Below are 24,728 nucleotides of genomic sequence, written 5' to 3'. Positions count from 1 at the left end.
AAGCAGCTGCTGGGTTTTCGCCAGGAAAACTCGGGAGATATGCATGCTGTCGCTGCACATGAGCTGTTGTTCACTAGTTCTGCCCTCTTGGTGCGTGGTTCTAGTTTCCACAGCAAGGCTGTTTTCTTGTGTGTGCTTTGAGGGGCAATGCCTAAATTCTCTTTAAAGAGCTGGTTTATGATTACCCCAAATGTACTTAAAGCCTGCTGGAAATATTCCCCTGATCTTTTAGGGACAACAGGTCAAATGGTTTTATTTCCATCAGCAGGTGTCTGAGCAAAATAAAAGCAGATTTCTTTAAACAGTCAAAGAAGTTCCCAGTACAACAGAGAAACCTGTGCCTGCCGGGTGACAGACCTATGGATATGCACCCTAATAAGACTTCTCCAATCTGTACCGTGAGATCCAGCTGCCCCTGACACTTGGCCCCTACAGGATGCGCTCAGTCACCAGCGTGGGAAGATTGGGCCTTTCCCGTCAGAATGTGCTGGTACAGCGGGCTCTGTGGGCAGAATATTGGACGTTGCTGATTCACGAGCAGCAAGTCACACGACCAGTTACTCGGCACACAGGTCTCCTTCCGTAGAGGGGAAAGCTTAACGAGTGACAGGCAGTCTGTCTTAAGTTGGTAAGGCTGAGGATCAGCACGCACGTCAGCCCCTTTCAAGGAAGCGGCTATTGAGAACACCACTAATAGGAAATTTTGCTAGAAAAGGGAACTGTGTGTGTTCCAGCACGGGGCACATAGCAGGCCCCCAGACGGTGCGTGGAGTGGGCACATAAGGGAGGGAGCTGCGCCTGGATCTTAGAAGGGTTCTCCAGAAACACCCTGTGGAATGGACGGTGTGGGACAGGTCCACTGGCGGTCCCGGAGCATTTGCTGGGCCCGGTTGCTTAGTACCGATGAGAAGGAGCCGTGCCGAGTGCCGTCCTCAGGCCCCCTCCCTGAGGCCTCAGCTCTCCTGTAGTCAGGACTGGTGCCATGCACCCCACAGAGGAGTAAACCGAGGCTCCTAGAAAACCAGACCACGGTCACCTGTCGCGGTGCCAGATGCCAGACTGCGCACTTGCCAACATGATGGCTCGCTTCAAGCGGTGCAGTTCAGGTCGTGGTCGCTTCCCGCGGGGGTGCTGAGAACACCCCGCGACCATGGCGGTGTTCCGTCTCCCGTCAGCCCTTCGCTAGAGACAACAATCTGGTTTGGCCCACCTCTTGAAACGCTCCAACCTAAGACTTTGGGAAATGCACCATGGCTTCAGGGAGAACTCTTCGGCTGGAAGACTGAGATTGTAAGGAGGAATGAGACAGTGAACAAACACTGATAACTGGCCAGTGGAAATCGACCCCATCAGTGTGCATAGAAAGTAGAAAGTGTTTGGCTTTTCAAAATAATACATAGGCTGACAGCATGTTCCTTTTGTGACAACTCTGTGTTAGGTAAATGTTACCAGCCTCAGTTAACAAACCGGAAACGCAAAGCCCCAGACAGTTGAATGACTCCTCCGAGGCCCAGGCCCCGTGGCTGGATACACGGCACAGCCAGAGCACAGCCTGGCCACGGGCTCGTCCATAGGACTTGCGAAGGCAGAGACTTTGCTGAGCCTCCCCTCCCAGAGCCAACCTGTGGGATTGCCTAGCACAGTGCATTGTACATAGATTTGTTGAATTAACCCAGAATGTTCTTAGAATAGAATTTTCTAGTTAATTGGACTTTCCTTGCTACCTGAGTATCAACCAGAAAATTCTGTGTTTTAACTCTTTTTAAGTATGTGTATTTTACTGCCTGGATCGGGAAACACAACACAACTCACAGACTGTGTCCACTTTTAGAGTTTTGGCCACGTTTCCTGCATTTTTCCGCCATCACTCATCCTCTGGCTCCCTTGGCTGCCTCGTTCTTCACGTGCTGTTTGCCCCTGCCGGGGGATCCCTGTCTCTGGGCCACGCCCCTCCCAGAGTTCTTCACGGCTTCCCCCACCCCAAGTCTGTGCTCACAGGTCACATTCTCAGAAGGCCTGATCTTCCTACTGAAACCTGCGGTGTCCTTCCCTCCCCCTTCCCCCCCGCCCCCGTCCTCCTCTCCCTTTTCCACCGGGCTTGGCAATGTGCTGTCATGTGCACCTGCTGTTAGAGGTACCTGGGTGGCTCAGTCGTTTGAGCATCTGACACAGCTTCAGCTCAGGTCATGCTCTCACGGTTCGTGAGTTCGAGCCCCTGCACCGGGCTCTGTGCTGACAGCAAGGCGCCTGTTTAGGGCCCCCCCCCGCCCCTCCCCCACTTGTGCCTGCTCTCTCTCAAAATAAATACACATTTAAAAATCAATAGGTTAGGGGCACCTGGGTGGCGCAGTCGGTTAAGCGTCCGACTTCAGCCAGGTCACGATCTCGCGGTCTGTGAGTTCGAGCCCCGCGTCAGGCTCTGGGCTGATGGCTCAGAGCCTGGAGCCTGTTTCCGATTCTGTGTCTCCCTCTCTCTCTGCCCCTCCCCCGTTCATGCTCTGTCTCTCTCTGTCCCAAAAATAAATAAAAAAAAAAACGTTGGAAAAAAAAAAATTAAAAAAAAAAAAAAAAATCAATAGGTTAGCTGCACAGTGCTACACTGAACGGGTTGTCAGGGAGCCCTCATTCTTCACACCACACAGGTGTGTGAGTGTGTCAGACCAGGGGTGTGCAAGTGCGTGTGGTTCCGGGAGGCCAGTTTTAATTGTGTGCCCCACTTGCTAGTCTTTGTATCTTAAAGAGGTAGATCCCTTCACGTTACAGAATGAAGCACCTTAAAACATGTGTATTTGGCAACTAGTTTACTATCTTAGATTGAGCAAGGTAAGCCTCTCTCTCCAGAGGTAGAGTGTAGGCGTAAAAAGACCGTTTTCATTTCGTCCCGGGGTAGGTTGTGTCCGGGGGACCACAGGTGTGACAGTGCACAGCAGGCCTGGCCTTGAGCGGAACAGTCTTTGATGGTGTCCCTGGGCGGGACTTCGGTTGTGCTTTGGCTTCTCGTCTGGGCCGGGAGCCCCGTGGGGACCCGATGGCTCTGTAGCAGCAGGCCCTGGGTGACAGTGACACCCCAGCGCCACGGTGTCCTCCCACTGTCACTGTTCCTGATCGCACCCCTGCTTGTGAGGAGGACCGGCGGGAGGGAGGGAGGGAGGGAGGGAGGCGGCTTCCTGAGCAACGGACCCGACGCTGGGGAGGCCTGGATCTGTGCTTCTGAAAGGTGGGGACTGGAGGCATCCGGAGATGTAGTTTTTCTGAAGGAAATTTTAAGTTGTCCGTGACCGCTCCCGTCCACGCTCCTGTGTATCCCACACCCTGCTGGCAGCTTTGCTTTTTCCTGATCCCCACCCACCTAGGCCTTGAAGGCAGCCCCCCACCCCACCCCCGTCTCGCTGGTCTCAGAGCCCAGCGCTTAGCACAGATGTTCAAGGGGACGGAAGGGGAGGGAAGGCCATCGCCCCATGCTGCCCACTGGCACAGTGACCGACCTTTTCTCTTCCCACAGACAGGAAACCAACACATCTATCAGCCTGTGGGTAAACCAGGTAAGTGAAGACGTGACATCTGTCAAGTTTTTATAACGTGGAGGGGAGTGGGTTTAACCTGGATATCGTTTCTTAGCTTTGGAGTATCTCATGACTTTGTGACCCTTTTTCCTCTGTGGACCAAAGCAAGTATGATATTTACCAAACTCAGCCCCTGCCTAGCATATCGGAAAACAGACCTTCCCGCTGATGCGTCAGAAACGCCTCCATGGGGTGCCCTCCAAGATTAGTGTGTGTGACAGAAGCACGAACCCATGTTCAGTGTCTGTCTGGGCCGTGTGTTACTGTACGTCACTTACGAGGACACCTTCCCTTTCCCAGATCCCGCAGCTCCGCCAAAGAAACCGCCGCGGCCTGGAGCCCCCGGTCACCTGGGCAGCCTCGCCAGCCTCAGCAGCCCCGGGGACAGTTACAACGAGGGCGTCAAGGTGAGCGTCCGAGCCTCTCGCTCCGGGTCGGTGACCTGTGACACGAAGCAGAGTCAGTGCCGAGGACGGGACGAGCAGAGTGGCACCGCCATGGGCCCCAGGCGTCCGTCTGGTGTGGCTCTGAACCCGTCCAGGAGGCGGGAACAAGCTTGACGGGAGCTTGTCTTTTCTGTTTTTCTCTCACGTGGTAGATTCTAGGGCCTCAGTCAGAGCTCAGCTTCCTAGGTAGTTTCCCTCTGATCAGGCAGAGTGGTTCTTTGGAATAAAGCACCAGGATGGTTTCTGGTTTTAAAAAGTAATTAAACCAGGATGCCTCTGGGGGAGACCTTCCGCAGGCCCCTCTGTCTCCCAAGTGGTGGAAAACTGCCACCGTTTTCCAGATGGAGGCGGGACCACACGTGTAAAAGCGCGTGTGCTGCGTGGACCCAGCCCCAGGCAAGGCAGCGTGCGGCTCAGGCGCCCTCCCGCGCCACCTGCCCTGCCGGCTGGGACTGGGGCCGTCGGGGTTCCCGAACCCCCCACCCCGGCTCCAGCCAGCCCCGCAGCGTCGGGCCCCAGGTCTCCCGCAAGCAGCCGTCCTCTCCCAGAGAAGCAAAGGCAAGGGTTCTCTGCCATTCCATGAGAGGGTATTCCTCTCAAAATGTATCCTGTTTCCCAAGTCTGCCACTCCTTGTTTTCACGTTTTAATACCTCTGTGGTCAGGTGATGTGCTGGTCCAACTGGCAACTTTGCTTTCCCTAGAGGAACATACAAAAGTGCCTCCTGCAGAGGGCGGCATCTTAGCGTCGGGAACTGTGTTCTCCGTCGAAAGACGCTGTCTCACCAATACCCACCATCACCGGGTGCCCTACCCGCATGCACGCTGTGCCGGGACCTGCCCTCACGCCAGCCTCCCTCAGGATCAGTGCTCTGATTATTGTTTCCACTTTTCACACGAGACCACAAGCTTCACAGAGGTTAAAGGGTGTGTTCAAGGTTACAGGCTCCCCAGCCGAGCCAGCCTTTAGCCAACGTGCTGATTTCCAGAGAGAACAGGTATGTTGCCATATTGGGGTCAGGAGGTAGCTGTAGGCAGAGAAGATGCCACCTGCAGACACAGGGCAGGTCCCGGGGAGTGAACCCAGCCAGACCAGCCTCCCCTCTGCGGGACGCAGCACAGGTACCGCTGGGCCCAGGGCGCCCCTGGCGGTCAGTGCTGCTCCTGGTTCGGGGCCCAGGGGCTTGGCGTCTGCGGTTTCCCCAGCTGGTGCTGGGGGCACCTCCCACAACTCTTCCAGCGCCAGTACCCCACAGGGTATTCTGATGTACCAAGCAGGTGGAAATCTTCACGGAAATAGCATGCTCACTTACAATGTATAAGCAAAGATTTTTTAAACAAAGAGTATGAAGTATTATCTTCCTTATCCACCTGTTTGGTGGGGGTTACTGAATCCAGCCTCAAAGAGCAATACTGTTTTAACACAAAAACACTCCTCTTTAGATGTAGTTCATCCAGATAACATTTAGCCAGACATCAGTGTCTCTTTGGTGGCTTTGTTTTGATTCTGGCTTCTCTGAGGCTTTAAGCTCCCACCTGAGCCATCGGAACTGTTGACGTCTCTACAGGGCCGCACTTTATCCTAAGTACCCGCCAGGGGTCTCCAAGTTGTCAGGCTCCAGAAAATAGGAACCCAGGAACAGATGCCTGTCCAAACGAAGCTGTTGCTTCGGGAATGTCACTGCGCATGGTCCCTGGAAGCGCTGAGACCGTGCTTCTGTGACCCGCCTTGGGCGAAGGGCAAATATAGAACAGAAGCTCTGGATGGGTTAGCATAAAGCAGCCTTTGCCTCCGAGAGTCCAGAATGCTGACGGTTCTTCCTGACGGAGCCCTACCTGTGGCTGCTCTTCAGGAAACTGTGCCTTTATGTTGGTGTGGTCCGGGCATGGCCTACGTCACAGGGCTCCACATGACTTGGCACAGGAAGTAAGAGACGAGATGTCGTCTTTGAAGTGATGCAGTTAGGAACAACCTCCCTCTTTCTAATGCAAGGGAAACTCTGTGGAGGGTTGTACCTGGAAATTTAAGATTCTGCCTAACTCTTATACCAAAGGGTACACTTGTTCTAGATGATTCTAAGGAAGAAGCAAGATAGCTACCTTTCCCCAGTTAGCTTGATCTTTTAAGTTACGATAGGATAGCCTTGGTGTAAGCTGTAGAAGAAAAAGCATTAAATCAAAGTTGTGACTTTCAAATAAGGGAGCCTTAAACCATAAGAATCGGCTCACAAGAAGGGTTTGTTTTGTTTTCTTTGAAATTTTTTTTATTTACTTTTAATCTTTTTTTTTTTTTTTTTTTTGAGAGAGAGAGAAAGAGAGAGAGACAGAGGGCAAGCAGGGTGGAGGGTGCAGTGGGCAGAGAGAGGAGACACAGAATCCAAAGCCGCCTCCAGGCTCTGAGCTGTCAGCACAGAGCCCAGTGCAGGGCTCGAACTCACAAACTGTGAGATCATGACCTGAACTGAAGTCAGACACTTAACAAACTGAGCCGCCCAGGCACCCGTTTTTGTTTTTAAAATAAGCTTCTGATGTCTCTAAACGCAGCCCCAAGCCAGGGGTCTTTATTCTGGTGCTAGGGCTGACGACAAAGCCCGTTTTCGAGGGCGCCGGGGGCCGGACTTGGGGAGCGAGGTTGACAGCCTCTCCCGATGGCCCAGAAGCCCGGCGGGCGGTTCTCGGTGACAGCGAGCATATTCCGGTGCCTTTCTCTCTGAAGTCCCTAGTGCTTTGCTTCTCGCACGGCTGCCAGATTGTCCCTCTCAGGCTTTGCGTGTTTTTCTCACTCACTCCGTGCAGACCGGCCTGGTGTGTGGCGGGCCTCGTGACTGAGTGTGCGGGCACCTGGCCGGCCCGCTGCTGTGCTTGGACAACCGGCAGCAAGGGCCGCAGGCAGGCTGCAGACTCGCTCCTTCCGGTTCTGCTCGTGTGTTTTTGTGGGGGTTTTGTCTGCTGCCTTTATTAATACTGTTTTTCTTTTTTCCCTTTCTCTGATAAATTTCTCTAACTTTTCCTCACCTCCCGTTCAACAATAGCCATGGAGGGTAAGCACATCATGTGTGTGTGTCTGTCCCACTCCTTCACACCTAGCGCTCTGCATGTGACTGTAGCAGAGATCAGGAAGCCGGGGTGGGGGGGGGGGGGGCGCACTTTTGCCGGGCTCCTCACCAAAAACAGCCTTTTACCTGCCAGAGACTGGGGCATGAGCATCTTTGCAGTGACTGACTGTTCCTGTCCACGTCTGTCCCATGTCCCAAAACTTATTTATTTTTTGAGAGAGAGAGAGCCCAAGGCAGGGAGGGGCAGAGAGAGAGAATCCCAAACTCGGAACAGCCAGGTCCCAGGCTCCTCGGACAGAGTCAGCCCGAAGGGGCAGAGTGGCCCCTAGAGGTGTGGACCGAGCGCCGGCTGCAGACCCAGCGGCAAACAGCTGCTGTCACCTGCTGCGGTTCAGTCTCCTTAAACACACAGGCTGCCGTTCTGTGCCTGCTGTTGCCAACTTGGGCCATTAAATGCCGCTGGGGACTTTCCGCAGACCCTGTGCTCGCCCGCCTTCGGTCGGAGTCTGGCTTATCCTGGGTCCCATTCGTGGTGTCTCTGTGCCCGGGCCCTGGGGTGGGCGCCTGCACATGAGCCCCTTTATGTCACCATCACCACGCGGCCAGGTGAGGAGCCGAGGCCCCGTCACCCTCGAGGGCAGCGCTGGGCTCCCGGCCGCCACACCTGCCAGCATGTGGTGTCGCTTCACAGACTTGCACCTGCCGGCTCCTAACAGTCGTGCAGGGAACGCGCACGTTCCGAAGTTAGGGGGGTGGAGACAGCCACGCTGAGCCCTAGTTCTTCCTTCCTGCAGGAGCCCCCTGCCGTAGAACGCTCGACCAGCTTCCTCTGAAATCCTCAGAGAGATGCCAAATACGTGAATTCTTTCTTGGCGAACGGTTGTGGAGGGGCCTTGAATCACTTCTCTGGAAGAATCTGGGGCTTTTAGTATAATGTGTGTGATGCCGTCTCCTTCCCTTTAACTGAGTTCAAAGTGGTAAAAAAATTATTGCCTCGGACCCTTGTCACGTGGATGGATTACTTTCCTGTCATCCTCCGAGTGAGCCGTAGCCTGGTCAGACCCAAAAACTCGGTGTGATCTGCTTTGATCTCTTTTAAAGACCAACCCCCCCCCCCCGTCCCCCCTCCCCCGCCCCCGCCCAGCTGCAGGGATGTGCTGCCACCTAGTGGGGGCTGGCGAGGTGACGGCAGCTTCTGTGTTGCAGCTTCAGCCCCAGGAAATCAGCCCCCCGCCCACTGCCAACCTGGACCGGTCCAACGACAGGGTGTACGAGAATGTGACGGGCCTGGTGAAGGCTGTCATCGAAATGTCCAGCAAGATCCAGCCAGCCCCCCCGGAGGAGTACGTTCCCATGGTGAAGGTAAACCACACTTGCGCGGGGACCCTCGGGGTCAGACCTGGCGCTTCGGGAGCCGTGCGTGAGGGTCCCGCACAGCGACCGTGCTGAGTCGGGATGAACCGTTGGTCCCGTAGTAGTTGCTGCTCACACGTACGGACCAGCCTGTAGCGTGAAGCGTGAAAGCACGCGGGCCAGCGCTGTGCGCGCCTTCGGGACACGCGGCTCTGCCGTGGGAGCACCAGCTCGCGCACGCGGGAGCCGGTTGTCCTTCAGACGCTGTCCGGCGAAGGGGCCGTCGTGGAGAGGGACGTCGAGGGCTCTGGCCGTGCGGTTTCCTTCAGCTCTCTGAAGTGTGGCTGCTCTCTGAGCCTTTTCTAACGAGGGTCAGACAGAAATGCAAACGTCCTGCCGCTAGCCTAGCCCAGCCTTTCCAAGCTGTGTTCCAGGGCGTGGTGTCCCGGAAGAGAGTGCCAGAGGCTCTGAAAAGCGATGCCAGGCCCCCACGGAGCAGGGCACTGGGCGGGCTCAGGGGTGTCCGCGGTGCAAGGAGCGCCGTAAAGCTTGGCTCTAAGCCTGGGTTTCCAAAACGTGCGCTTGAAAAGACGCTTCTTTTAAAATTGCGGCAAAACACGTAAAACACAAAATCTGCCGTCCCAGCCACCGCGAGGTCTGCACTGGTGTTAAGTTCGTTCACACCGTTAGACAGCTGGCCTCCAAGACTCTCCTCGCCTTGCAAAGCTGGCGGCGTCCCCGTGCACGTGGCGGGGCCTGGTGCCCCATCTCCCCTTTCGGGGCGGGCTTATGCCACTGAGCACTGCGCTGCACAGGCTCGCCCACGCCTTGGCAGGCGTCAGGATGTCCTTCCTCTTCGAGGCCGGCTGATTATCCCGCCAGGGACCACATCCTGAGAGTTCAGAGATCTGAGTGTTAGAAATTCCTGATGACTTCAGATCGGGCTCAGCACCGAGGAAGAGAAATACGGAAATGTTCATGCAGCGTTAGAAAGGAAACAAGGCCTGTCACCGAGGGGAGGGGCGCTGCTGGCGTGAGAGTCCTTGCGTGTGCTCTGACACGGGTGTGGTCTTGTCTGCTAGGAAGTCGGCCTGGCCCTGCGGACATTACTGGCCACCGTGGACGAGACCCTTCCAGTCCTGCCAGCCAGCACTCACCGAGAGGTAAGACACAGCGCCCCCTTCCTGCACTGGCAGTGCGGGCAGGACGCGCTCTGAGGTCGTGATCTTCCACCAGCGAGGCCCGTGGGCTGTGGCTTGCCTGCCAGGACGTGGCCGTTCACCGTGGAGGCAGCATGGGCCGGCACCCACTGGGCTCGGTCACGTCCCGCTCCACTGCTGCTCCACAGCCGCTGAGGCGGGGCCCAAAAGACAGGCGGCTCGTAGGGGACGGTGGGGAGCACGGGTGCAGGGCTGGGTGAGGGCCACATCCTCCAGCGCCAGCTCGGGGAGAGGCCAGAGGACAACGGAAATGAGCCGGGAGAGGCAGCCCACCCTCCTCCCTTGAATTCTCCTGAAAAAATTAGACTTTGCACACGGTGCCGGTTTTCCACGTAGAGTGGTGATACCGAAAAGTGCCTTTTGAGTGAAAACATGTGTTTTAAAATTTTTTTAAGGAATCAAAATTCACCTAAAGCCCGGTCTCTCGGCAGTAATCCTCATTTTTGCCGTTTTTGGCCATTGTGCATCATGTGTTGACTAACAAATGAGTAGACACAGCTGCATTGTTTTAATAAAGCACCCAGCTGTGCCGGCCTCCAGGGGTGTGCGCTGTCCGAGGGGCCCCCGGTCTCCTCCTGAGGTGGATGCCGCCCGGGCCACACGCACATGTGGCTCTGTCCCCCAGGTTCCGAGGCTGCCCCAGCCTTGCTCCCCCTTCTTACTCTGTCCCCACGCCTCCCAGCTCCTGCACGTACCTTCCCACCGTCCCTAACCCTGCAGCCCAGCAGGCTCTGTTCTCATTTGTTTTCTTAGTTTCTATTTGAAATGATGTCAAACTTAAAGAAAAGTGGTAGGAATAGTGCAGAGAATTCCCGAACATTCTCCACCTAGTCTCGCTGCCTTTTAACATTGTCCCTCATCTGTGTCCTCGGTCTCTGGTTATCACCACACGGTCTCCTTCCTGTGAACCGTTTGACCCTCAGTGTTTCCATCTGTATCTCCAGTCGGGAGGCGGTTCTCACGCGCTGTAGGGTTCCAGCAGCCTGGGCCGCCAGCACCCCGCATTGTCCCGGTGCGTGGTCACACCCGGGAGCCTCACCGTCTAGTCCACAGCCAGCAGAGCTCTGACGTGATGCCCCGCGACAGTCTGTTAGCCCGCTTCCTCCTGGAGTAGGTCCTCAGACTCCGTCTTTTTGCCATCGGCGTCTTGGAAGGCTGTAGGCCAGTTACCTTGGAGAGTATTTATTCCCAGAGAGGAGTTGAGGGGTTTTGTGCGAAGACTGACGTTCCCTCCTGATGAGATCGAGGTCGAGTTCTTCTCGGGACATTGTGTCCGAGGCTCCTGGTGTGCAGGTGACGCCCGTCTTGAACTGGCACAGCCCGTATCCATGCTTCCCTTGCAGAGGGCCTCAGGTCGCCTGAGCGGTGTACCTGTGTATTCCTAGCCGGTTGGGCGCTAGCTGGCTCGTCTACCTCGTTGGGACTTTAATCGGTCTCTTCCACAACGAGCGAGAGTTTTGCCAAAAGGGGGAAAGTTCCAGTGCCAGAGGCCAGAAAGTGGTATCCTGACATGAGTGTTTTGCCAGAGCCATTTCTAACTTCTTACTTCGGCCGATAAAGCCTGAAATTGCCTCTCCGTCTGCCCTGAGGCTTCTGCACCACTTGCTCTCGCATACACATTTTTTGTTGATTATTGCTTTTTAAAAGAAGGAGAGAAGCTTTATTTGATCTTGCTTCCGCCTTCCTCAGTCCCTCTGTCCCCTCGTGCTTCCTGAGAGAGCGGCCGGTCCTCCTGGGCCAGATTGTCCCCATTCCTTCCCTGCAGCTGCCTGGGGCCACCGGCGACCGTGCCCCCCGAGCCCCCATCCTGGCTCGTCTGCGAGGCCCCCGCGGGCTTCAGAGCCACCCTCCCTCACGTGTCTCGGGCCCACATCCTGCTCTGGTTCCTCCTCTTGGCTGCCCTGAGCGTGGCCGTCCCCAAAGGTGCCGCGCACCCCTGTCTTACAGAACGCTTTTTCTCCTTGGCGGCTCTCTGCCCCTTACATGGATGCAAGTATCTGATACCTCCGGTGGGACCTCTGCCTGAGCTGTTGGATGTCTGCCTTCAGCAGGACATTCTGCTCCTGGTTTTGCTCCCAGTTGCTGGGGCCACCATGCTCTTGCCACCCCTGCCTCCGGGAACCCCCTTCTCCCCACACCCCCACCCCCACCCCACCCCCCACACACACACACACACAAGCAGCCGCTCACCTGTCGGCATCACGCCGCAGGCTGGGCCTGTCCGTCCTCCCTTCCGCCGCCCCCCTCCCCTCAGTTCCCACAACAGCCTCTGAGCTGCCTCCTCTGCCTGTGGCTCTCCCGCCCCTCCCTCCCACTCCCACACGGCCACCAGGGCCCTGTTGCCAGAATTCCTCTCCGGACGATGGCATTCCCCTCGCTAAAAATCTCCCAGGCCTCCCATTGTCCCAGCGGGACGGAGGTAACTTGTCACGGCTTGTGAGGGAGCCAGCCTCCTTCTACGGTCATTCTCCCCTGTGAAGTCTCCTGACCCTCCCAGAACGAATGGATTGTGTCTTTCCGTTGTGGATTCATCCCAGCGTATTGGAGGTAGTTGTGCGCAGGCTTCTCCGCACCAGACTGCACACAAGTGTGTCCGTTTCCTTCCTTAATCCACACCACCAAGTGCCTCGTACGGGTGTGCGCAGTAATCAGTAAAGGACCGAGCAGTAAATCGTCACCGGCTGAATAAGCAGACGGGGAGGGAGAGACACCCGAGCAGAGCATCCCGATCCCCGAGGCGGCTTCTTCCGCCACTGCTGCCCCCGCTCCAGCCTCTCATCAGTTTGGGAGGGCCGCGGTGGGACCGGGGTGTCCTTCTCGCACAGCAGAGGCAGGTCCTGAGCCATGGTTGGTCTTGTAGGAAGAGCACTAGACGGCGAGTCCAGACCCAGGTTTCTGTCTGGAACCGGAAGCCAGGCAGCTGGGCAACCTCAGCGCGTCTCCTTGGCGCCAGGCTGGGGGCCTCCGAGGTTCCGTCAGAACCTGTGATGCCTTTAAGAAGCCAGAGTCCTGCCAGTCACTGAGATCCGTGGTCGCCGAGGGCTTTGGCGGAAAGGGGCTGCTGGTGCACACGGGCGCGTGCATACTCTGTCGGCCGGTTTCCTAGAGGAAACGCTGATCTTACCCCGTCTACCTCGGGCAGGTTTGTTTACGGGGAAGAGCGTTTCTCCTCCGGAGGCGCCCAAGGCAGGTGCATAAGGGTTGCCTGAGCGGAGCGCGGAACGAGCCCGTCCCGACGCCTCTCTTGTGCTTCCAGATCGAGATGGCCCAGAAGCTGTTGAACTCCGACCTGGGCGAGCTCATCAACAAGATGAAGCTGGCCCAGCGGTGCGCCATGACCAGCCTACAGCAGGACCACAAGAAGCAGATGCTGACCGCCGCCCACGCCCTGGCCGTGGACGCCAAGAACTTACTCGACGTCATCGACCAGGCCAGACTGAGGGCACTCGGACACGCGAGGCCGCGCTGAGGGGCCCCCCGGGCCTCGGGGAGGACGCGCCCCGGCGCCCCGCCAGCAGCGAGGGGCTCCGCCCGTGCCCGGGGCTGTGACTGACGGCCGGTTCAGAACCTCTCTCGGACAAATTTAACCGCATTTGATTTGAGTTCGTTGTTTGCTTTTGTTTTCCTTTAATCATGGTGTTCGGAAAAGTCCAGGATCCAAAATGTGGCATTTTTCTGAGAATGAAAATTGTTCGTGAGAAGCTTTCAAGAATCACCAAGAACAGATGACCGTCCCATGAGGGCGTGTTTCCGTGGAAACGGCCCAGGCGGGGCCGTGCGTGCAGGGCCTGAGCCAGCTCAGCTGCGCACAGGCAGAGGAGACCGGGCGGAGAATTCCGGGAAACCCGAGGGGCTGAGCGCTCTTCTGCGTGTGCAGAGTGGCCAGCCAGACCGGAGTTTCTGCTGTGAGGACGCCCTTCCGTCGCAATATGCAAACGGCACTCTAAGAGAACATCAGAACTATATTTCGAAGACTTGGGTCATTTCAGAAACAAACAGAACAACAGCCACCCTTCTGTCTTTCCCGCCTTTTACTTTCCTGTTGGATATGTGAAGATTCGGTTGGAAGCTAGCTGTAGACCACACTAAAAACTTTTGTCTTTTTTCACCAGAATAATGTGCCAGTTTTTTGTAGCAATGTTATTTCTCTTGGAAGCAGAAATGCTTTGCACCAGAGCACCTCCAAACTGCATTGAGAAGAAGTTCTGGAACCATCCCTGTTTTCCATTTTTATATAATTTATAAAGAAAGACGAAAGCCATGTTGACTATCTTGCAGCCACTAGAGCTGACTAACCCTTCCTTGTGTCTGTCTTCCCAGGAGGCGAGTAAGCAAAGCAGAGAGAGTTGGTTTTCTTTTGATGTCCAGTTACACCATCCATTCTGTTAAGTAATTTTGAAGAGTATACCCTCCCTTTAGTTTGTCGGGGGATATAAATTATTCTCAGGAAGAATATAATGAACTGTACAGTTACTTTGACCTATTAAAAAGGTGTTACCAGTAAAGTTGTCGGTGTAGTAGCCTTTCTTTGGGTTCCTTCAGACCCTTTAAAAGTTTTCAGGCGACTTGTCAGATAACATACAGGAAAGCTCTCGACAATTACTGGTCCTTCTTTCCCTGTCTTCTAGATAGGTCAAGGATTTTAGCACAGGAGGATGGCCGCACACAAATCAGGCCTTTCTTTCCATCTCTGCCTATCACTTGCAAAGTCGAGAGAGGAATGATGTCCATCTGGGAGCCGTTGCCTCTGTGGCCTTGATGTCCTCATGGGCGTCGCGGCCTCGAGGACACAGCTGTGACCAGCTCTGTCACTAGGGAAACGGTCAGCACGCGGTCCCCCAGACCCGCCCCAGTCTTGCCAGAACCTCTGAGCCGGAGCAAACAGCACTGGGCTCTGCAGACGGGGGAGAGCCAGGAGCCGAGCTCCCGAGTGGAGGGATTGAGGGGATGTTCCCAGGTACATACATATTCCCATGGCTGCAGCAGCCGCTCCTTCTCTGGGCCCAGGACGCCGACTTCCTGGGAGGAAAAGGCCAGGGGGTGTTACCCTGAGTTTCCCTCACTGTCCCGCTTCCTCCTTGCTGCAGTGGTGGCCGTGAGGTCGACGCCCCCACATACGTCACAGGGGGGCCTGCCGTCGGGCCAGTGTCCCCGGGGAAGGGGGCCCGGTCGCCACGAGAAGCACTGCCTCACAGCGAGAGTCGCTTGAAATCGTACCCTTTTCCTCCCGGTGTGTCTCATCCTCTGGCGCGAACAACTGAGGTAGGTCTCGCGCATCCTGTGAGGCAAAGAAAGAAACGCATTTTGGTCGCGGGAACAGGCGAACACAGGCCGGACGGCGTGGTGTCCGCACGGGAGCTGGCCTGTGGTGTGCTGGCGCAGGGGACCGAGGGACTGTCACAGGGACCGCTCGGGGACTCAGCTGTGTCACCCTGCGGGGGACCCCGACCTGACGTGAAAGCCGGTCCGCGTCGGGCAGGAGGAGCACGACAGACGCTGAACGTCCCCCGCTCACAACCTCACGTCTGGGTTCCTCCAGCTGGTTTGTACCTAACAGGAGCTTAGTTAGGGAGTACTTCACATAGAGGGCACACACACGGTGCTCGCTGAACTTGTCACGAAGCAGCAGTCTTGTAACTGACGCCCGATTCAGACACAGCGTAGCGCTTACGGCACCCCGGTCCCCGCTTCGCAGGAAGGTGGCAGCCGCCCGATTGTCCTCTGTCCGTCCAGACGGCGGGAACCTGTGCGGGAGACCGTTGGGGGGCCTTCTTCTCCGGGTCTGCACAGAGTAGGGGACACGCTGCCATCCCTCGGGAGGCCCCCTCTCCACTTGGCCGCCAGTCCCCATCCTGCCCCGGGCGGTGGCCCCACCTCCAGCACTAACCCTCCACCCGCTTCTAGGAAGCCGCCGTCTGCACTCTGGCTCTTCACTCGGTGACATCTCGGACTGCCCGTGCTGCATGCGCATCCCGTGCGGCCCGCGTTCCGGCCGCCGCAGCCCGTTCACCTGTGCACCTGCTGCATCGTTACCGACACTGCCGCGGGCGTGTACGTGCACGTAACACATTCCCGTTTCTCGTGACAAACAGCCGTTGGTGCTGTTTCTGGAACTTACGGTAAGTGTATGTTCAACTTCCTTAGAGACCGCCAAACCGTCTTCGCATGTGGTTGTGCCGCGTCGCACCTTGACCAGCAGTGTCTGAGCCTCCCCGGTGCCCATTCCCGTTGGTCCTGTCATTTCAGACTTGTGGCAGTTTGCATCTCTGATGTTAAGCATCTTTCTCTATGCTAAGCGTTCCTTACCTCTTCTGTGAAGTGTCTGCACAAATATGTTGCTTTTTTTGCAACGGGACTGGTGAGCATTTATTTATGAGTGCTAGAGCCTCCTTATGTGTCCCGGGTGCTCGTCTCGTCACATTCCCACTCCGGAGGGGAGCCGTTCACCCTCGTACGTCGATTCTCCCTCAGAGTCTCCAGGCATCTTCCCACACCTTGATTTCAGACTTCCGGCCTCCAGAACTGGGGGAGAGGAAGTTTCTGTTGCTTTAAGCCTCCGATTAGCAGCCCCAGGATACTAGTCCTGCCTCCAAGTGCTTCAGCGTGCGTCTCCTGAGAGCAAGGACACTTACACGCACGACACGGCATCACACTCCGAAGACTTCACGTTGTCTAATGTACGAGCCGCCAGTAATGTGCTTTACATCCTTTTCCCCCAAATCCAAAACCCAGTCCCGGGTCATGCCTTCATTTGGTTGTGCTGGTGTTTTGGCGGTGCCGGTTTCCAGGAATTTTGCAAGCTCTTTGTCAAACACCGCCATTATTAGAAATTAAGTTATATACACCTATAACTAATTAAATTATATTGGAAACTAAGGTAACAAGCACACAGAACTCAGCGCTTCCTCGTTACTACATCGTGCTGTCACCTAAGCTCTTGGGCTGTGTGTGTCGATTGTGGCTGTTTGACTACACGCTGTGTGACCGTGTGTTCTGTGCGTCCCTGCCCACGTCTGCGTTCGGTGACCTCACCTCGGCAGCTTGAAATTAGCCAGGGCGGGAGTATCTCTACCGTGGAAATCGGCAGACACTACAACTCTTCCTCTGGGAACCTGTTGTCCACTGTTGGTGGCACACGGCTACCCTTTAGTTCCCTTTGTCTTTCATGACTGTATTTTTTAAGAATGCAGGCCAGTTGGGGACAGTGACCCTGTTTCGGCTTGCCTGAAGGCTCCGCGTTACGAGATTCGGGCCGGCCAGCATGTTCCGTACCTGGTGACGTGAGCCCCGTGGTTCCGCTTACTCGTTCTTTCTCCCAGCTTTGGGGGTGACGTGGCCCGCGGTGGTGCTGAGTGGACCGAAAAGCTTGACTGGTGCCAACACCCTGTGCTTCTGAATGTGCTCTGGAGACAAGGCAGCCCAGTGGGGATCCAGCCGGACTTGCTTTCTATCTGTCACTAAGGCAGTGACTTTGCAGAAGGGAATCCCCCCCGCCACACACACACCCTCACTGCCGCCAGGACTCTGTGAATGTTTATATGGATCTGGAGTAAAAAAGGCGGGGCGGGGGGACCCCTGGGGGTCAGTCGGTTAAGTGTCCCACTCTTGATTGCCAGTCGGGCCACGATCTCATGATTTGTGAGATCGAGCCCCGCGTCGGCTCCGTGCTGACAGTGCGGAGCCTGCTTGGGATTCTCTGCCTCCCTCTCCGCCCCTCCCCTCCCTCTCAAAATAAAGAAATAAACTGAAAAAATAAAATGGACCGGATAGCGGCTGGCTTTCAGTTTTGCCCTGCGTTACACATTTTCCTGGGTGACCTGGGGCCGGGCACCTGGGTGGTTTTCTCGTGGGCGTTTCTGTAACTCGGCGTTGCTCCCCCACCCCCCAGATGGTGTGGGCACTCACGGCCACCGCACAGCCTCGCAGGTGCGCCCCGACTTACCTGGGTGTGGGGCACCCTCGTCAGCCTGGTCGTTGTTGGACACGGGCCTCTGGAGACACTGCCAGGACACAGGTCAAGGTCAGGGCCCAGGTGCCAGAGAAGGCCCAGCGCCTGCGAGTCCACAGAAACGGACCGAGAACTACAGCTCCTCCCCACGCAAGCAGCCCGTGACCACTGTCACCGTGGGACTTCAGTACCCACGTGGGATCGGCACAAAATTTAACTGACTTTCTGGAAAACGGGGGTGCGCATCAGGGTGAGGGAGAATCCTACTTTCCAGGCAGTCTGCAGGAGGTAGGGGGCTGCTTACCCTCCTACGGTGAACCCCATTGTGTCGGCCTCTCTGTCCCCTCCTCTGTGACACACAGCCATGTGTGAACCTCCCTGCGTCCTGACAAGGGCCCACGTATTCATGCACGTGTTTGTAGTTACAGAAGCAGGCCTAAAGGGCCGTGTTATCTAACGCTTTCATTTGGTTCTTTTTTTTTTTTTTTTTAAATATTTTTAACATTTATTTATCTTTTAAAGAAAGAGAGAGGCAGAAAGAGGGAAAAAGAAGATCTGAAGCGGTCTCCATGCTGTGAGCACAGAGCCCGATGTGAGGCTTGAGCCAGTGAACCGTGACATGGGGTCATGACCTGAGCCGAAATCAAGAGCCAGCCGCTTAACCGACTGAGCCCCCCAGGTGCCCCTGACGCTTTCATTCTGAAATGTAATCAACCTTATCAAGTATAAGAGGCTGTTTAAATCCATCGGTTTTATTATATTAATTTCCGCACCTTGACAAACGTGTTTATCTGCAGGGAAAACAGGAAGAATCATGTGTGGAACTGTGTGACAAACACCTACTCTTTCTGTCTCTGTGAATTTCAATTTCTCTACAGGTTTTCAGGCAGACAACTTAGTATTAACCCAAGACTCAAAGTCAATTAGGAATTTTAAAAGTTGTGTTTAGATTGGGAAGAAAGAATGATGAAATTGCTGGTGGTATTAAAATTTGCAGCAGCTGCAAACACATGACCAGACGCTTCTCCAAAGAAGACATCCAGATGGCAGCTGACATGAGCCGACGCTCACCGTCACTCATCGCCGAATCGAATACAAATACAGATCAAAACCACACCGAGATACCCTCACGCCGGTCAGAGTGGCTACAATGAGCGACTCAGGAAACAACAGATGCCGGCGAGGACGTGGAGAAGCGGGAACCCTCTTGCACCGTTGGTGGGAATGCAAACTGGTGCAGTTGCTCTGGTAACCAGTGCGGAGGTTCCTCAAAAAACTCAAAATAGAACTACCCTACGACCCAGCAATTGCACGACTAGGCATTTATCCACGGGATACGGGTGTGCTGTTTCGAAGGGACACATGCACCCCAGTGTTTCTAGCAGCCCTATCGACAAGAGCCAGCATATGGAAAGAGCCCAAATGTCCATCGATGGATGAATGGATAAAGAAGATGTGGTGTACATATATATACAATGGATATATATATATATATATACTCAGCAATCAAAAAGAGTGAAATCTCGCCCTTTGCAACAACGTGGATGGAACTAGAGGGTATTATGCTAAGTGAAATTAGTCAGAAAAAGACAAAAATCATATGACTTCACTCATATGAGGACTTTAAGATACAAAACAGATGAACATAAGGGAAGGGAAATAAAAATAATATAAAAACCGGGAGGGGGACAAACACAAGAGGCTCTTAGATATAGAAAACAAGCAGAGGGTTGCTGCAGGGGTTGTGGGAGGGGGCATGGGCTAACGATAAGGGGCACTAAGGAGGACACTTGTTGGGATGAACGCTGGATCCCACACCTGAAATCATTGCACTAGATGCTAACTAACTTGGATGTAAATTTAGTAATAACACTTGCCCAGATAAACAAGACATTTGATTTTATTTTTATTCCCAAGTCAGTACAGCTTTGATTGCATTTTTAAAATATCACCAATATTGGGGCACCCGGGTGGCTCAGGCGGTTAAGCGTCTGACTCTTGGTCTCAGCCCCGGTCATTGTCTCGTGGTTCCTGGGGTCAAGGCCCACGTCAGGCTCCACTCTGGCCGTGCAGAGCCTGCTTGGGATTTTCTCTCCCTCTGTCTCTACCCTTCCCCTGCTCACTCACTCTCTCTCTCTCTCTTTCTCAAAATAAATAAAACCTTTAAAAACAAATAAACAAAATAAAATATCACCGGTAAATCTGAAAAATCATCTGGCGTCTTGCTGTTTCTGTGGCTGGACAACTTACATCTACTCATCAGCCTGCTGAACTGTTCCTTTTTCAGAAACAGAGACCATCCAACATGTTCTGACATCCTTGTTTTCAATTCTTGTGGCTTGCTGAATCAAAGCAGCTGAGTTTGATGCAAGTTCAGTGTCCCTTCCTTCAAGAATTAACTCATCTTTCTGGGCTTGAGATACTGCACAAGCAAGACCTGGCCTCGTCCGAATCCTGTGGGTGTTTTCTCACCCAAGAAATGTTGGATTCCTAGAAGAGAACCATTCTCCCGAGTAACAACGCTGATGGGGGAGCGCGCGTGCCCGGCCCTCCCCCTGTAACGGAAGCCAGAGTAATGCCCTTGATCACGTTCTGTGCGGGGCTGCAGGTGGCGCGGCCAGCGGTCAGTTCTCTTCTCTTCCCCTCCGTTGCAGCCGGGAACCTCTTCTTTCTCCAAGGAGACTGAGTTCTCCGTCGATGTGACGGAAGTCCCTCCGCAGGGTTCCTCGGGGGTGCATCCCTTCAGGGTGACATCCACATTTTCGGGAATGTCGACGGTCGGCTGACACTGGTCTCCACCCCCGAGGTAGATGCGGCAAAGAGCAAACACGGCACTTTCTGCCAGAGGGAAGGAGCTGCGGCCGGCCACAAAACCTACGGTGTGCGCGGAGTTCGCGAGACCCGCCTACTTCCGCCAAGACGCTGGTGGCGGTGGTCGTGGCTCGCTTTGCACGATGACACCAAGAGTCTTCAGTATGTCCCTCAGGTGAGGATAGCCCACCTCCCCTAGGACAGCGCACAAGTTAGGGACCCTCATTCAATGACCTGCTTGCTTGTACTGTTTCATTTGTATTAGGTGCGTGAAGGAAAATCAATTCCACATAGTGGGTTGGCAATATGTTTTCACACATGAAACAAGAGAAAACGTAATAGCTTGGCTCTTAAGCAAAGATTCACCAAATAATTTTGTGCGTGATCAGATTATCCAGTAGCTTTGGGTTTTTTGTTTTTTTTTTCTGCAACTCTTTTGTTTCTTTTCCCTCTTGAGCCCTGTTAGATCTCCACCGTCAGTGCAGAGGGCTCCCCGAGAGTGTGGACAGACACTGACTGCCAGTCTGGGCCTGGGTGACCCGGCAGCAGGGACTTGACGGCCGTCACGCCCACATCGCCTCCCGCATAGGGAGAGGGAGGGTCCGTGTTTTAAAGCATTTCAGGGCGCCTGGGTGCCTCCGTTGGTTTGGGCTGACTCTCGGTTTCGGCTCAGGTCACGACCTTGCAGTTTCGTGGGTTCGAGCCCCGCACCGGGCTCTGCACTGACAGGGTGGAGCCTGCTTGGGATTCTCTCTCTGTCTCTCTCTGCTCCTCCCCCACTCGTGCTGTCTGTCCCAAAGTTAAACTTAAAAAAAATTTTTTTAATAAAAGGGAAACATTTCGAGGGGCACCTAGGTGGCTCAGTTATCACCTGGGCCAACTTCAGCTCAGGTCGTGATCTTGCGGTTCGTGAGTTTGAGCCCCGCGTCGGGCTCTGTGCTGACAGCTCGGAGCCTGGAGCCTGCTTCCGATTCTGTGTCTCTTTCTCTCTGCCCCTCCCCTGCTTGTGCTCTGTCTCTGTCTCTCTCAAAAATAAATAAGAACATCAAAAATAAGCATTTTTAGAAAACCGGAGTGGTCTCGGGGAAGGGCCTAGGTCTTTGTCTAGAACGCGTCTCAGGTGATGTGCGTGTCTGGCAGATGACATAAGATGACACAAATCTGGGGGCCCACCCCAGTGATGCTGCTCCTGACCCTGGCCACAGGGTCACAACCATTGCTCGGCTGCATTTCCCATTTAGATGAGCAAGTGATCTGTGGGGGTCACGCTGACGTTGGAGGGACTGCGCCCTCGGTGCCACCAAACACCTGAGACGTGGTGGCTCATCCTCCCGGTCACCGAGCCACCCAGAATGCACCTGTAACTTCCTCACGGGGTTTCCAGCCCCTGTCACTGGCTGTCCTGACTCTCAAATAAAGCAGCACTAGCTGTAGGTCAGAGACTAGAAGTTCCCCCTTCGGGATGAGATAAGGAGACTTGAGGTGGAGCATCCGCGACGATGATGCAGACCATCCCTCTTCCTTCCACGAGCCCGGGGCCAGGAGTGTGCAAGACACCATCAGGGCGTCCCGGGCACAACCTCAGAAAGGCATTACCGGATTATATTTAAACTGAGATTACTATTCTCGAAGGAGGCACAGGGGCTCCGAGGGCGTCCTCCCTGGAATGAAGCATGGTCCTGGCAGCTGACCCCGGAGGAGGGCGTGGCGTGTGACAAACGGCTGCTGGGACAGACAGCTGTCCACGGTGGCTGCACGGGAGTCCAGCGGACGTGTGGACGGGGCCAGGTCCCACCTGCTTGGCACGGTCCCCTCCTTCTAGACCCAGTCGTAAAAGTCTCCCCACTTCCCGGAAGCGCCCCCTGCCCCCCTTCACCTGTCGTTCTTTCAACCAAGAAGCATCAATGTCCCCAAGGACACGCGGGGGTCAGTAAGCGTTCTCGATAAAAAGCCAGATAGTAACAGTTTCAGGAATTGCGGACTGTGTATGGTCTCTGTACGTGGTTTTGTTTTTTTTTTTTTTTTTAACAACCTTTTAAGAATGTAAAATCCCTACTTCCCTCACTGGCCAATAGAGTGTGTTGATCTTTTCAAATTATGATCAGAATATGCGATGCCCTTTCTCGTCACCTCTCAAGGCTTCCCAGCACACTTAGAATAAAATATGAAAATTCACCCTCCTCCCCAGGGCCCAGCACGACCTGGGACCTGCCAGCTCCCTACCACATCTCTGTCACCCCCGACCTTGGCCACGTGGGCCTAGAACATTCCCGCTCGTAGGGGCCTGTCGGCCTTTGTTCTAGCCGCCATCTTGGAGCCCTCTCAGCAGCCATCACCACGGCTGATTCTAGAACGCTGCCTTGCTTCCGCAAACAACTCTGTATCCTTGACCATCTCCCACCACCCCGGCCTCTGGCAATCACGAATCTACTTTCTGGCTCTTCTGGATCTCTCACGTGAATGGAATCGCACGACACGTGGTCCTTTTGTCTGACTTACTTGCTTACCATCATGTTTTCAAAGTCTGTCTGCGTTCTAACACACACGAGTACTTCTTTCCTTTCCGTCACCAAATAATATTCCATTGTGTGGATAGACCGAGACTGGGCATCCATTCAGGCTGTTTCTACCTGTTTGGTTATCATGTGTGAATAATGCCACGGACGTTTATATACGAGTTTTTGTATATACCCAGGAATGTCGTACGACAGTTCCGTATTTCGCCATCTGAGAAACTGCCGGACGATTTTCTAGCGTGGCCGCATCGTTTCACGTTCTCACCAGCCCTGTGTGGGGGCTCCTGTCCCCTCCACAGCCTTGTCAACACTGGTGAGAGCTCATTTTTCTGACCACCTAGTGCTGGCTACGTGGTTTTGATTTCTATTTCTCTGAGGCCTAACGGTGTTGAGCGTCCTTCACGTGCATATTGGCTGTTCGTGGGTCTTCTTTGCAGACACGTCCCCTCAGATCCTTTCTCAGTGACGTCTATGCTCACAGGTCCCCTGCTCAGAGCTTCCTCGCTCACGGGTGTGACATGCTCTCTGCCTCACCCACACCTGTTCCAGTGCTTGTAAATAGTGGTTCCTAGCCCCTTGTTAGGGCCTGACATTTCCACCAGCTTCTGGAGCCGAAACGTCCTTAAATAAGTGAATTCATGAGCTCGTTTTGGTAATTGCTTAAATCAGGAGGTCAAACTTCACATATGAGGTCGGCTTGTTGAATCAGACCCTTGGATCCTTGCCTTTGTATCCTTAGATGAAGGCCATGCACCTCCATCCAGTTTATTTACATTTGTTTTAGTTAGTTTTGAGAGAGAGCGTGAACTGGGGGGGGGGGGGGGGGAGGGGGCGCAGAGAGAGAGGAAGACAGAGAATCCCGAGCAGGCTCTGCGCTGTCAGCACAGAGCCCAACTTGGGGCTTGAACTCATAACCATGAGATCATGACCTGAGCTGAAATCAAGAGTCAGATGCTCAACCAACTGAGCCACCCGAGTGCCCCTCCATCCAGTTTATTGAAAGAGCCAGATACCATAGCATCTAAGCAAAAAACCAACTTTGTTTTCCGACTGTCCCTTGCAACCCCTGATCTGAATCATTGTCCGTCCGGGCTCTGCGTGGGGCTCTGCGTCCCCCACTCTGCGTGTGTCCGACTTACTCAGCGTAGGCCCATCAAGTGGGCACCATACGCCCAGCACTTTCCTAAGCCCAGGAGTGAACACCGTGCGTAAGAACTCAGCGGCCCCTCTGTTTTGACATTGAAAGTCAAGTACAGACTAAGATGGGCCTGACTCGAGTTCATGCTAGGTAGTAAAATTCAACTTGAGGCTACTTCCCCTCCCCGGTCGGGCCGGACACGGAGGTGGGGGTGGGAGCTGGGAGCCGGGCTGCCCTCACAGCGAGGCATCTGGAGGCGGCGTAACATCCCCAAAGCAACGGAAGAACAAGTAAACAGAAAACTCAGTGGGTTTTTGACCTTAAAGGACCAAAAGAAAGGAAGACCTGGGACTTGGTGTTACAGTAGAACGTTCAATGGGAAAAGCTCAAACACAATATAACAAAGCAAACGATTTAGGTACAACCGACAACTAGGACGTCCTTAAAGCTGGTGTGCGGGCGCTGCCTGGTGGGGTTCCAGGAAACGAGTGTGTGTGTTTGGGGGGATCTCCCTGTCATCTGTCCCCTGACAGCAAGTTGCAGGGAGTTCCTGGAAATACTGATGAGCAGGGGTCCCGGGATCAATTCACTCCCCACATTGAGCTGCAGTGTAGCCAGTATCCTAGAGAAAAGCCCGGAGGCAGGGGGAGGTCCCTCTTGGGGACTGCGCCCCGTGGAG

The 24,728-nt window shown here is 54.7% G+C and overlaps 1 protein-coding gene and 1 long non-coding RNA gene across 24 annotated transcripts in view; both read left to right on the top strand.

Annotated features, from left to right (window-relative positions):
• PTK2 (protein tyrosine kinase 2) overlaps positions 1–14,141 on the top strand; it is a 259,431-nt gene extending 245,290 nt beyond the window's left edge. For all 23 annotated transcript variants that reach the window (XM_058699208.1, XM_058699197.1, XM_058699198.1 and 20 more), the window contains 5 exons: positions 3,503–3,542; positions 3,864–3,970; positions 8,270–8,425; positions 9,499–9,579; positions 12,893–14,141. In XM_058699208.1, coding sequence (XP_058555191.1) covers positions 3,503–3,542; positions 3,864–3,970; positions 8,270–8,425; positions 9,499–9,579; positions 12,893–13,105 — 597 coding nt within the window. In that variant the 3' untranslated portion in view covers positions 13,106–14,141. The remainder of the gene's footprint in view (positions 1–3,502; positions 3,543–3,863; positions 3,971–8,269; positions 8,426–9,498; positions 9,580–12,892) is intronic.
• Positions 5–1,807, top strand: LOC131494705 (uncharacterized). The gene is made up of 2 exons (XR_009253564.1): positions 5–484; positions 546–1,807. It is a non-coding gene; the product is annotated as an uncharacterized LOC131494705 (long non-coding RNA).
• Positions 14,142–24,728: the final 10,587 nt, after the last annotated feature.

This window comes from Neofelis nebulosa, chromosome 14 (genome assembly GCF_028018385.1).
Source record: "Neofelis nebulosa isolate mNeoNeb1 chromosome 14, mNeoNeb1.pri, whole genome shotgun sequence".
Classification (NCBI taxonomy): Eukaryota; Metazoa; Chordata; class Mammalia; order Carnivora; family Felidae; genus Neofelis; species Neofelis nebulosa.
This window is presented reverse-complemented; position numbering and strand designations above follow the sequence as displayed.